Consider the following 13,556-nt stretch of genomic DNA (forward strand, 5'->3'; position numbering starts at 1 on the left):
TGTGTATCTCAAAGCGCTGAAGACTCTGTTTAGCCACCAATAACAACTGCTTTGGATGTCTTTCACCTGCCAAAAGGAAACAAAATGTTACCCTGAAAATTCCTCTTCATCTTCACCGTGTTTTGCCCTTCATGCATCCTGCTACCTGCCTCTTCCCAGCCTCTTCGGCGCTTAGACTGAGGCAGCTTCAGCCCATCTTTGTCCTGTCCTCCTCCCCGCCTCTCCGCGCAGAGCCCAGTCCTCCGCAGGGCTGTCCCAGCCGTGCCCGCGGCGGACAGAGACATCGCCCCTTTCAGGAGCAGTGCGGTCCCCGGGTCGCCGTGTCTGTCCTCGGTGATGGATCCAGAGGTATCTGAAGCTAAGCCGTTGAAGCAGTTGTTTCAGGGGCAACAGAGATACTTAGGATTTTACAACAAAATGTTAAACGTTGTGAGATGTTTCTTCATCTTCTTTGGTGAACTGAGCTTGAAAACTCAAAGCCTTACAGGCTTCACAACTGTCTTTTCCCATTTTAGCAGCAGCATTTTAATATCTTGCCAATAACTTATATTAACATATCTTACGAGTATCTTATTCTAACATCACATTTTACCGCTCAACCACACTTTTTCTTAGCATCTTTGATTGCAACTCCGTCTTCCCACACAAAGGCAGAGAAAAGGATCTGTAGCATAAAAGGCGTCAGAAGCAAAATTTTAAAAGTACTGTACGTTGTCTGGTGTATGGCAATAGCTTGAAATCAGCTAATTGAGGTTTCGTGCTTTCCTTGTGTTCTGCTGTGAAATTCCTCCCTGTGATAAAGCGAGTCTAAATGTGTATGACCCCTAATCCTATCACTTCACCAACTTTCACAGCTGAGGAAAACAGGACGTGAGAGCCCCTTTAACGTGCTGTATTGGCCTCCTGAGTAATCTTATAGCCTGTCATATAAAAAACCGGTATAACAACACATCAACATATTCGGTCTTCCCCCAGTTTTATGAGCAATGGGTTTATTCCTTGACACTAGTAAAAATTAAGACCCAGGCGCTCGTGTGCTGTTGGTATTGAAGGATCCGAGCCGAGGTGTCTGTCCCGGCGGATCCCGGCTCCGCCGCCGGCGAGGGGCTGAGCCCGGTGCCGGGGGCGGGGGCGGCTCGCTGGGGCTGCCGGGGGTCCCGCAACGCCGGACCGGGGCTGCGCGGGGAGCTGGCGCAGATCCCGCGCAGGGGGGCGGCTCTCTCCTGCCTTTCCCGTCTTGTGCTCCCCCCGAGCCGGGCCGAAGCGCCGAGCGGGCCCGGGGGGTCCGGAGCGGACCCGTAGAGGTGCAGCGCTCTCCGCCGGCCGCGGAGCTGCGCGTCTGCGCTCGTGTAATGACCCGTCACCCCAACACCGCTGCTGCAGCCAAAATCAGGAATGTAAAGGCATTTATCGGTTGGTTTACATGGCGGGCTTCTCGGGGTTGTGGTGGTGGGGGGGTGTTTTGTTTTTTAAATCGTGCTCTCGCTCTGTGTGGACAAGTGACTGAACAAAACTGAATTTCCGCTATGAAACTCGCAGCTTCAAAAGTATAAGATCATCATCGGGGGTGGGGGGCGGCATGCTATCCCCCAAGCTTTCAGGTGACCGAGACTGCAACCGCGTGCTTTCCTGTCTGCGGGGATCCCGCTGAAAATCAGACTTTGAAGTTCTCCATCCACTCTTTCATTTATCTGCATTATAGTCCCTTTTCACCCGGGTTGAAAGGGTGCTCCGAATCTTCGGCAAATGTGGCTGTTTCGGTACACGTTTATCGGATAATCCGACTGTTCTTGGGGAACGCCTTTCCCCCGTGAATTGTGCAAATATTGGACTTCAGAAATACCCAGGGGATCCCTACGGGAAGAGCAAAACAGAGAGTGGGGCTATGAGCGGGCGAACCCGCTCCACCGCCCTCCGACACCCCCCCCTCCCCTTCCCCCCCCGTTTTCCCCGTGCGGAGCTACAAAACGTGCGACACCAAAACGGGCACCAGCGGTAAAACCGGGCACGGCAACTCCGGCGAAAACGACGCAGATCCCTCATTCTGACCAAAACTTAAAATGCTAAAATAATTAGAGGAGCAGATCAGTAGTGCAGGGAGGAGTGTCAAATTGGCTCATCTGTCATTGTCTAAATGAGGCTGAGGGTGAAAGTGTTTATTGTTCGTGATAACCTTTGAGCCCCGGGATCAGAGGATTTCTTTTAGAAAAACACGTTTAGAAGGAACTGCTGCAGTCCGATGCCACAACTGAGTGTATATAAACTTACGTTCCCAGATAACTAGAAACAGTAAGACGTGTCTGCTTATTGATACTGGGAGAAAAAATAACCGCGTTCTTCCGTGCCTGCCCGTGTCCCGGAGCGGGGAGGGACCGCAGGCGGAGCGGGCAGCCGAGGGAGCGCGGCGGGGCGGGCAGAGCGCAGCCTCGGGACCGGGCGAGCGGAGCCTCCCGCCGCGGCGGGAAGGCACCGACGTGCAGAGGGAAGGCGAGAGGACGAGCAAACGCTGCCAGAAGAGTCTGCGGCTTCGTGCGCGTCCTCGGGGCGCTGTGCTGGCCCCGGGTGCGAAGGTGTCACGCCGAGGAGTTACATCACGCATCACGACGAGCTGCCGGGCGTGCACTCGGGCGCTGGGCAGCAGAAGGCTGGACGCAAGATGGATCCGGAGCGGAGCGGGGCAGGAACAGCTCCGCAGGGCCGGGGGGTCTCGGGGGCGCCGCCCCCCGCCCGGCTCTCCCGCCCTCGGGTACCGCGGGGCTCTCTGAGCGCTATCCCGCCGCACGCACGCTCCGGCGGTTTGCGTCCCTCTTGTTATACCGCGTGCTCAGAGTCCCGAAGCAAATATTTCCACTCCTGCATTCCTTAATGACAGTGCAATAATCACTAATATAAACCAGAAAGGAGCTCTCCGGTCCGCTCTTCAAGGGAGCGCTCGGACCGGCGCGCTTTGCAGCGCTGTTTATTTGCGCGGCTTCTGATATTTCCCCATTTTACGTGATCGCGTTCTGTTTACGAAGGCAGTTCAGGACACCACAGCAGAAAAGCCCAATCAGATAATGTAACACAATTACCTACCGACTGCATTTGCTCCTATTACTATCTTTACGTAAAAAGCGATACCGCCTTGCAGGCAAATCCCTCTCCTCTGTCTCTCCAAACCCTTTGTTTTCCATTTCTCCCTGCAAGAAGCAACGGTCAGAGCAGCCGCACCCGGGGCAGCGGGCTCGGTCCATCCCGGCACCGCGCCGGGGCCGGACACTCCAGCTACCGGCGGCGCCGGGGGCTCCGGGCAGCCCTGGCCGGGGAGAGGGCTCCGCACCGGCGACCCCCGCCCGCCGGACCCCTCGGGAGCGGGCGCTCGCCCCCGCCTCCTGCCAGGCCGGGACAGGCCCGTCCGGGCTCCCGCGGGAGCGGACCGCCGAGGCACCGGCCCGGTGTCCCCAGAACGGCGGGGCAGGACGGAGGAGCCGGGGCAGGGCCCATCCGGGGGACGCTGCCCCGGTGGAGACTCCCGGGCGAAGCCTGCCCGCGCCCGGTGTGTGCGCGGCCCCGGGGCAGGGCCGGCTGCTTTCCACGGGCCCCGCCTGGCCCACGCACCGCACCGGCCCCACGCGGGGCTCTGGGCGGTCGGGGACGGTCCGGGAGGGGAGAAGCATCCTGCGGTGGCGGGATCGGTGGGTCGGGCCCCGCCGCCGCGCTGCCCCCGAGCTCCCGGCGGAGAGGCGGGCGCGGAGCGGGCTCAGCTGCGGGATGCGCGGAAGGGCCGCGAGCACAGGCGGAGGCAGGCGGCGGTGGCAGCGCGGGGGGCGCGGAGCCGGTTTCGATGGCGCCCGGCGCCGCGGGGGAGGATGGGGAGCGGCTCGGAGCGGCCGCGGTCCCGTGGGCACGGCGGGGGGAGACGTCAGCCGTGACCCAGAGGCTGCCCAGCCCTGGGAGGAAACGATTTCTCGTTGTTGAAATTTGGGGATTTTTTTGTTTTGTTTTCCTGAAAATCGAGTTTTATTTAGATTCCTCGATTAAAGGTATAGAAATGATCCCGCAGCGCATCGGGAAAGCAGAGGAGCGGCCAGCTCCCTCCCCTCAGAAGAGCGGGCCCCCTCCGACGGGACCCGGCGCCGCGCCCGCCGAGCGGCCCCCGTCGCCCCGGGCGGCCGCACAGGCGCTCCCGCCGCCGCCCTGGCCCGACGGCCCCAGCGCCGCTCGGCACGGGCAGCCCGCCCGCACCGGGAGCCGGGGCTGCTACCCGGGGGGGAGCGGGGCCCGCGGATGCCGTGATCCCGCCCAGCAGCCCTGCGCGGCCGTCCGCAACGGCGGAGCGGACTCCCGGCGCGGTTCTCGGCGCCGCCCCGCAGCACCCCCCGCCCGGCGGCAGCGCTGGCGCCGAGCGCTCGCCGTGCCCGCGGGGCCGGGCCAGGCCGCGACCGCCGGTCCCTCCCGCCCGAGTAGCGAGGGCCGAGGGCCCGGCCCGGCCCCGGGGTCAGCGCCGGCCGGTGCCCCCGCGCGGGCCGCCCCACGCACCTGCCAGTACGCGGGAGAACAAGCGGAAGGTTCGGGGTCGCCGCGGCCCTTCCCGTCCCTCCGACGCACCGCCCCGTTCACGCCCGTGCGGGAGAAGCGGCTCTGCGGAGCGGGTCTCTGCGGGAGCGCGTTCCGCCGGCGGGGACGTCCCTCGGCACCGTCTCGGCGCGGCTCCCGCCCTCCCCCGGCGCCCCCGGGGCACCTGCCGTGTCGCGGCCCCGGGGAGGCCACCGACGCGCCGGCCAAGCCCGCTCCTCGGGAGCGGCGGAGCTGTGGGACCCCGCCAGCACGCCCGGCGCTTCGCGGCGGCCGGGAGCACCTCGGGGGCTGCGGAACCCCGGGGCCGCGGAACCCCGGGGCCGCGGCGGGGACCCCGAGGGACCGGGCGGGAGCGCGGGCGGTTCGGGCCCGGCCGGGCGGCACGGGTTGGGGGGAGCGCCGCCGCCTCCCCCCGCTGCCGTCGTCGGGGCCGATGCGGCGGCCCCGCAGATGAAAGGCTGCGCTCGCAGGCGCGCCCCGCGCCGGCAGGTCCCGTTCCCCCCCCCGCGGGTGCACATGTCAGAGTTCACAGACCTGGCTGCTGCCTTTACAACACTGAGCTGTAAAAGAGCGGATATTAAACCCGTATAATGGATCCAACTCCAAGGAGAGGTTAAATTTCCCAGTGAAACGAAGGTATTTGCCCTGAACTGGGAAAAGCCCCCCCCCACGCCCCCGGGCCGGGAAACCCGCGGAGCCGTCAGAGCCTGGCGGTAAACTCTGCCCCCAGCCCCGCACCTGGCACGGCCGTCGCGGGGACACATGTGCGCGCCACGCCGCTGCCAGCCGGGGCTCGGCCTGCCCGGCCGCCCCATCGGGTCCCTGCCCGCGCCCGGGCTGGCGGGGCAGGCTAGCCGGTCGGCAGCCAGGGCGCTTCGGCTGGGTCCGAACTGGACCCGGAGCGCGGAGACCCGACCCCGCCGTCCGCGTCTGCTGTCCCCTGGCTTCAGCCGCCTGCCCGGGGCCGCCGTGCCGGGCGCGATGGCCGCTCCGCCGGGCCCGGCCGGGCCGTGCGGCTCAGAGCAGGGGTCGGGGCGGGGGCGGCCGCTCTGCTCTTGGCCCGGGAGAGGGACGGCGCTGCGCCGGTAACACGGCGGGGCCGGGGGAGGTGGGTGGAGGAGGCCGGAGGGGCGAGGGCTGAGCCGGGCAGCGGCAGACGGGGCGCCCGAGGAGCGCCGCCGGCTCAGCCCCCTCCGCGGGCGCGGCTCTTGCGCGTCGTGCCCGGCGCCGGGAGAGCCGCTGGCCCGCGGTGAGAGGGAGGACAGCGCGGAGCCGCGCCTGTCGCCGCAGGAGGGACCCGGCGGCGTAGCGGCACCGCTCCGGGGCGGCGCGGCCCCGACGGGGCGCTGGTACCGAGGCCCGTCCCGCGGCGCCCTCGGGCGGGAGAGGGGTCCCGGACCTCCGGTCCCCGAGGCCGCGCGGCGAGGCGCTTTGCCGGCCAAGGGGGACGCGGAGCTCGAGTCTGTCTGCCGCGCTGCCCTCAAAAATCCACTTAGGAAAGATGAAGGCGCATGCAAATGCGTGGCGCCTCCGTGCTTGTGCCTTTAATCATGGTAAATTGACTCTAGTTCCTCCAGGCCCCCCGAAAATGCACCCAGCGCGCACCGCACCACAGCAGAGCTGGAACTCCCAGCGCGCCGCGCACTCGCACACGCACCGCCGCCTCCCCCGGGGCTCTCTGGCTGCTCCGGCGGCTCCGGCGCTCCGTCTGATCCCGCTTTCTCAGCAGTTTTCCTACCCAAAAGCTGCCGTGAAGGGAACAGCGCGCAGAGATAGCATCAGGCTGCCTATATCAAAGAGACCCTGCTTAATTAAAATACCGGCTCGGTGTTCGCTGCCTTCCACGCGGCGCGGCCTCCGACCGCGGCCTGCCGGCGCGCTCCCCCCGGGACGGCGCGGGGGTTCCCCGGCTCCCCGGGCGGGGGTCGGGCCCTCGGGTGCGGAGCACGCACCCCGCCGGCTCCCGCCCACCCACCCACCGCCCGCGCCCAGCCGGGCACCGCGGCGGCCCCGGTGCGGCCCGGTCACCGGCTCCGTGAGGCGGCGGAGCGAGCGGGGACCCTCCCCGCGGCCGGGGCCGGGGCGCAGCCGGTCCGGCGGACAGGCCGGTCCCCGGGGGGCGGCTGCGAGGCGCGGGGAGGCTCCGCGTGGTTCACGGCAAGCGTTCGTTTGCGCTGCTGAGCAACAGCCCCATAATTTATTGTTATTGTTATTAGTAACTACACTTTGCAGCTCGCTTACATTTATCCTTCCGAGGGAGGGAGCGCGGGCTGCATCAGTCATCGCCGAGCGCGCCCGGCGGCGGCTCTTCCCGGGCAGGGGCTCGCTCCGCCGCGGCTCTCGGGCCGGCGGGGGTGCGGTGTGGCCGCCCCGGGGAGGCACCGCGGGGCGGGCGCCGCCGCCGGACGCTGGGTGGGAGCCGTGGGCTGCAGAGCACTTCTGGGGAGCGCCCGGTACGCGGCGGGGTGTGTGCTCCGCGGGTCGGGGGCACCGAGGCCGCCCGAGGGGTGTCCCGCCGACCTCCGTCCCGGTGGCTGCACACGCGACAAGCTCGGCCCCTGTCCGCCGTGCAGCCGCACCGGTGTCCCTGCGCTCCCCGAGCGCTGCCCGCCGCGGGCGGCTCCCTGGGCAGCGATGCTTCGGCGTCGGCCGCTGGCGTGCGGGGAAGGCCGGGGCTCCGCGGCGTCCAGCTGCGGGTGGAGAAAAAAAAAGACAGAGTGAGCCGGTGTTCCCGGGGCTCCCCCCGGGGCTCCCCGCTGCCGCCAGGAAGCAGCGGACGGAGCCGGTGGCCGGCAGCCGCGCACACCGAGGCGGGAGGCCGGTGCGTCCCGTCAAGGGGCGGGCAGCCCGGCCGGCTCCCCGCGGGACAGCACCCGCGACCGCCGGCCCCGCTCCCGCCCGCCCCGAGCCGCGCCGCCGGCCCCGGGCCGCCCGGCCCCGCGGGCGCTGCTTGCCCGGGCTGACCCCGGCCCCGCTCCCGGCCCGGCCCCGCCGAGCCCCCGCCGTGCCGCCGCGCGCCGGCAGGGGGCAGGCTGCGCCCGAGCCCCGCCGCACCGGGCCCCGGGCCCCCGGCCGCCCCCGCCGCCCCGGGCCGGGGCGCGCCCCCGCGCCCGCCGACCCGCGCCCCCCGCGCCAGCGCGGCAAACCCCGAGCCCGCAGAGCGCCCCCCACTCCGCGGGGTGCGGCCACGGCGCCGCGGGCAACACCCCCCGCCCCGCGGAGCCGCTCCGCCGCAGCCGGGGGAACGGGCGGTGCGGGTCGGTGCCCGGGGGCCGCGTGCCGCAGGCGGGAATGCACCCCCGCGGGCAGGGACGGGGCTGCAGAGGCGCGCAGGCAGCCAGGACGGACACCCCCTGCCCCCCCGGGACGGCAATCTCCCGCGGGGAGTCCCTCTGCTCCGGATGCCGAGCGGCCCCGGGGTCCTCGCTGCCCCTCGCAGGCACAGGCGCGACCACCGGGCCGGGCGGTTCGGTCACGCACACGCCCGCAGACCCGCGGAGGAGGGGGTCCCGCCGCGCACCACCGGCCGAGCCCCTCCGGCGCGCCCCGGGCGGGACGGGCGGACGCGGAGGAGGGAGCGGAGCGCCGCGTCCCGCAGCGGGAGCCGTGGGGCGGCCGCGGGGGCTCCGCCGGCGGGCGCAGCCCTCCGTTATTTATTCCGGTGCCCCGTTCTTCCCTGCGTTGTTTGGGAAATGCGGAATTGCGACTGGCTGCACTTCTCGCTCGGCTCTCAAAATTAAAACAAAACACCTCAAAACAAAAAGATTTGCCTTGCAAATAAATAGAGAATTAGAACCAAGCCACGGGGAGGTGGGGTTGCGTTAGTCTTGGTTTGATTTTATTTCTGTGATGGTTTTGTGCGTGGGTGTTTTAATTGTATTTTGTTTTTCGTTAAAAGCACTATATAAACCGAATATAACACCTCATCGAATTGTTCTCGGGGTAAGAGGCAGGGATAATAATTATCCGCTGCAGTGTTCGTACACACACATGGCAAGAAGCAACAAATCTTTGGTGTGATATTTGTGAGTAAAAGCCCACGAACAAAGATTGAATTATTGCTGCGGGTGAGAGCTTGGGAGGGTTCCCGCTCCGCTCACAACTGTCCCGCCGCACAGCGCTGCTTTTTGGGGTTTTTTGTTTGTTTGTTTGTTTTGTTTTGTTTCTTTTGTTGGTAGGGGTTTTTGGTTTTGTTTTTCTTTTCCCTCTTCTTTTTTAATGAGAAGTTACGAAAACTACTGCGGAAAGAGGGGTTTTAATTTTCCTCGCAATTGTAGAAGATAATTTGACGGAAGCCCCGTGTGATGGAGAACACTGAACCCTTACACGTAAATAGGAAGGGAACATAAAAAATTAATGTAAACGAGAAGCTTTTTTTTCTACCGATTGAACTCTGAAATCTAAGCGGTTTTTATCTTGATCTCAGAATTAAATAATCATATATTATTTTTTCAGCATTAGGTACAAAGGTTTTCAGATTTGTACTGTCCAGAACAAAAATCAAATAAGCTCTATTACTGAAAACCCTTTCCAAAATATTTGACTAAAACATAATCACGAATTTTTTTCAGTGATGTTTCTGTACGAAGACGGCATAAAAAGAAGGCTTTATCTTAAGACCCAGAAAAAGAAGCATTAAGTAATTCAAGTTAACACTTGTCCTCCTTATTAAATATCAATATTTTGGGAGCATTAAAAATAAACTCCCTTCCTTCGGCAGGGTCACAGCATATCGTGGGTCACATTAAGAAACGCCGCACGGAATCCTTTCCGGATTTTTATTTCCTCAGGTTTAGATTTTTAACGGTATCGGCAGAGAAACAAAAACGAAAGGAAAGCGCGGCGCGGGCGCTCTCCCCTCGCAAGGGCAGGTCGCTGAGAATCGCTTTTCCTATTTGTTTTGATTCCTCCGACGGAGTGAAAGAGCGCAGTGTGCCCCAGCACGGCGACCGCGCACCGGGGCGCGAACACGCGCACCGCACGCTCAAGCGGAGCCTCTCCGCGCCCGAACGCCTCAGTCCCCCGCGCGATCGGGGAGCGGGACCGGGCGCGGCGCCGCCGCCGATCGCTCCCGGGCCGCCGCCGCGGTCGGGTCCCGCAGCCCTCGGGGCCGCTGCTCGGCCCGGGCGGCGGCGGCGGGACGGCGCAGGGCGGCCGAACGCTCCCCCGGGGCCGCCGCCCACCGGCCCCGCCGCCGGGCCCTCCCGCCGGCAGCCCCGCGGCCGCGGAGCGGAGCCGCCCGGCAGCGACGGCCGGGCGCGGTGCGACCCTCGCGCCCCGTCCCGCCTCCCCGCCGGGGCCGGTCGCGCCGCCGCCGCCCGCGGGACAGAGCCGCGTCCCCGCACGGCGTCGGGCGCCCCGAGGGACGGTCCCGCCGCCACCTGCCCGCGGCCCGGCGGGGGACGCGCGCTGCTACCTACCCCGGGCGGGGCCGGCGCCGGGAGCCGCCGTCGGGCCGGGGCCGGCGGCGGGAGCGGGGCGGCCGGGGCCCCGCTCCGCCGCGATCCTCGGCGGCCGCGCTCGCTCGCTCGCTCGCTCGCTCTCCCCGCCCGGCCCCCGCCCGCGCCCGCTTCGCCGCTCGGCCGCCCCGGGGTGCGCGGAGCCCGCCCGCCCCGCGCCCGGGGCGCCGCCGCGCTTCGGGGGCCGCGGGGGCCCGGCGGGGCCGGGGCACTATTTGACGTCGAGGAGACGGATCACCGCGGCGCAGCGATACGGCGCGCACCAATGGAGTTCAAATGTCAGCAAGTTTGAGGAGGGGTGAGGCGCCGGGGGGTGTGTTCCTCCGCCGCGGCCCCTGCTCTAAACGGCGCGGCTCCTCGGGACGCCGCATGGCACATGGGCTGCCGAGCGCCGGGGAAGCCCCGCCGCCCCGCCCGGCCCCGCCGCGCCGCTCCGCCCGGCCCGGCCCCGGGAGGGCCCTCCGCGGAGGGCGTGGGGCTCCGGCGCTGCCGGCGAGCAGGTGACACCGCGGGCTGCCCCGCGCCGTGTGCGCGGCATGTGCGCGCCCGTGTAGCCCCCATGGGCGGCGGCGCCGGCTCCTGCCCCTGCCCCCCGTCTCTGGAAGCCCAGGCAGGAAACGCTCCTCATGTCTCCCAGATAAAAATAAAAGCGACTCCCTCCTCCCGGCCGCAGAGTGCCCCCGAGCTCGGCCAGACGCGGGGCTGAGCCGGCCCCGCCGCCCGGCAGCGCCTCGCCCCCGCCGCCCCGGAGCGCCGGGCCGCGCCGCCGCCCGCCCCATGGACATCGCAACAGGTCCCGAGTCCTTGGAGAGGTGCTTTACGCGGGGCCAGTCGGACTGCTCAAAGATGCTGGACGGTATTAAAATGGAAGACCACCCTCTGCGCTCGGGTCCCGCCACGTTAGGAGTGCTGCTGGGTGAGTTGCCGCTCGCTTCTCGGCCGCGCCGGTCCCGCGCTCCGCTCGGTGCCCCCGGGGCTGCGCTGCGGCGGGGCCCGGGCCCGGACGGCCGCGGGACTTTCTCACCGACGTTGGCGGGGCGCGGGCTCGGCGGCGGCCGTCCAGCTGATACCGCCGAGCTGCGGGGTCGGGGCCGGGGCCGGGGCGGGGGGGTGGGGGATGTTGGAAGCGGGGTCGGGGGCGGCGGGACCGGGGCAGGGACAGGCGCTTCACGCCGCTGTCTGCCGTTCGCAGGGTCGGACTGCCAGCACCAGGCCGTCTGCGAGGGCTGCCAGCGGCCCATCTCGGACCGGTTCCTGATGCGGGTGAACGAGTCCTCCTGGCACGAGGAGTGCCTGCAGTGCGCGGCGTGTCAGCAGGCGCTCACCACCAGCTGCTACTTCCGGGACCGAAAGCTCTACTGCAAACAGGACTACCAACAGTAAGAGTGCGCGGCGGCGGGGGAGCCCCGGCCCGGCCCGGCCCGGCCCGCCCCGGGCTCGCAGCGCGTTTCCGAGCGGGCCGCCGCCGCCCGCGCCCGGAGCCCGGCGGAGCGGGGAAGCGCCGCGCCGGGGCCGGCGGCTGCGCGGGTGGCGGCCCCGGCGAGCGGGGGGAGTCCCGGCGGCGCGGCGGGCAGGGGACGGGGCGGCAGCGGGCTGGACCGCCGACACCGCGAGCCGCCGCGCCCGTCCCGGGCAGGGAGCTGCCCCCCGCGCCGGCGCTCCGCGGCGCTCGGACCCGCCGCGGGCCGGGACCCCGCGGCGCCGTCGGAGGGGCACGGCGGCGGCGGGGCGGCCCGTTTCGGCTCGGCCCAGCTCTCGCCCTGCTCGCCCCGGCTGCCGCCGCCCGGGCAGCGCCGTGCCCGGAGACGCCCCGCGGGGCCCTTCTGCCCGGGGCGAGCCCCGACCCGCCGCCGCCCGCGGCCGCGGAGCCGCGCCGGGAGCCCCGGGGAGCGGCCCCGCCGCCGGCTCCGGGCGCGGCCCCACCCGCGGAGCGGGGCGGCGGGCCGGGGCGCCCCAGCGGGGCTCGGCGGGGCCGTCGGTGCGCTCCCGCGGGCCGTCCCGGAGGAGCGAGCACGGGCGCGGCGCCGCCGCCGTCCCCCGAGCCGCCGTCGGGCGCGGAGGGTGCGATGCCCGGCGGGGCCGGCGCCGGCCGAGCCTCCGCGGCAGGAGGAGCCCGGCGCTGGCTCCGGCCCTCCCGGCCCGGGCGCTGCCCGCGCTTTATTTCGCGTAGGCTTTATCCCCAAATGTCGCGCTTTGTCGGGAGGCCGCCCCCCGCCGCGCCGCGTCCCGGCGCGGAGACAGAGCCGCTGCCCCGCGCCGTGTTTGTCCTCCCCTGCAGAAGCCCACTTCATGCTTGTCACCGAAATTGAGGATCCTTTTTGTGCCGGGAGGGGGGCGAACATGGGCACTTCAATCACTGGGACATAATATGGCTCTGCTAGAAGTCTGGCAACAAACAAAGAACAACAACTATTGGTTTGCATCAACTTTTGTCAGGCATTCAGCAGGCTTCCAGAAAGGCCTGAAGTGGCTTAGTGGCAACAATGTGCATTTCATAGCTACAGCATGAAAATCCATCTCCATGGAAACTGGTAGTAAATGCTAACATGACATGCTGAGTATAAATATTGTTAGGGTTATAACTCTTGTATAAATGGCCCGGATAAATGTCCCCCTGTTTAGGAATTACAACAAAATGTGTTATTTCACACCGCAGCCCTCAGCAGCATGCTGCCTGAGAGCCCGCCACGGGCCCGGGCGCTTCACCCGAAACTCAGCCGGCGCTCGCCTCCGCTGGGCCGCCACGACCCTGTCCCGGCAGGGGCCGGGGCTGCAGCCTCTGCTGCGTGTCCTCCTTCCCCGCGCAGGGAGCGCGCCCGCGGGCTTTGTCTTTTGCTTCCACGCAAAATAAAACACCTCCTGGTAGCTGTAGTTGTAGCGCAATGAAACTTCTGCCTCTGTGGGCTGTACTACCTTAGATATTTTTGTTAATTAGGAAAGAATTCAGAATAGTCTTCAGGCTACCTAAAAATGCATTATTTGGCAATGTAATTATTTACATTCATTACAATCAAATGTACCCTCAAAGTCCCATCTTTAGTTTCTGTAAAATAAAAGGATCACACTTCGCGACTTTAAAAGCAAGATCGTAGGCTATTGCTTTGTACAAACAGAAATACTTTTCTGACTGAAAATAGAAATGTCACCGCTTCAGAACTTTCCGTATTATCAAAGGTGTCCATTTGTATAGGGGGGAAATGGGGTAACCAGGCTGACGAGCAATAAAAAGATATCAACATGTTAGCCTTTGTTGAATCCCAGCACCTAGTGTGACATTACATGGTAACCTGCTGTGTGTGCCCCGAAGGACTGACAGCAGCAGCAGCTCATGGAAAGGGGAGGGGTGACACGGTAAATCGAAATTTGTTTTCTCTGAAATTTTATTAGGCCAAAAGAACAAACATGTGAAACTATGCGGACGTTGTTTGTGTGCTTTCCCTGTCTGCTGCCTTTTAGACTCGGAGAAATACTCTTTTATGATGGCTAAAGCATAAAAATAGCTATTCATACATGCAGGCAGTTCTCATGGGCTGCGCGATG

General features: G+C 66.4%; 1 protein-coding gene across 2 annotated transcripts in view; it reads left to right on the forward strand.

The window, feature by feature from the left end:
* Nucleotides 1-10,793: 10,793 nt before the first annotated feature.
* The window catches only part of LMX1B (LIM homeobox transcription factor 1 beta), a gene marked incomplete at both ends in the record, with an annotated part of 100,045 nt that continues 97,282 nt past the window's right edge, over nucleotides 10,794-13,556 (forward strand). For both annotated transcript variants that reach the window (XM_082492647.1, XM_082492648.1), the window contains 2 exons: nucleotides 10,794-10,932; nucleotides 11,209-11,395. In XM_082492647.1, the coding sequence (XP_082348773.1) occupies nucleotides 10,794-10,932; nucleotides 11,209-11,395 (326 nt within the window). The remainder of the gene's footprint in view (nucleotides 10,933-11,208; nucleotides 11,396-13,556) is intronic.

Source organism: Vanellus vanellus (assembly GCF_965231255.1).
Source record: "Vanellus vanellus genome assembly, chromosome: 18".
Taxonomy (NCBI): domain Eukaryota; kingdom Metazoa; phylum Chordata; class Aves; order Charadriiformes; family Charadriidae; genus Vanellus; species Vanellus vanellus.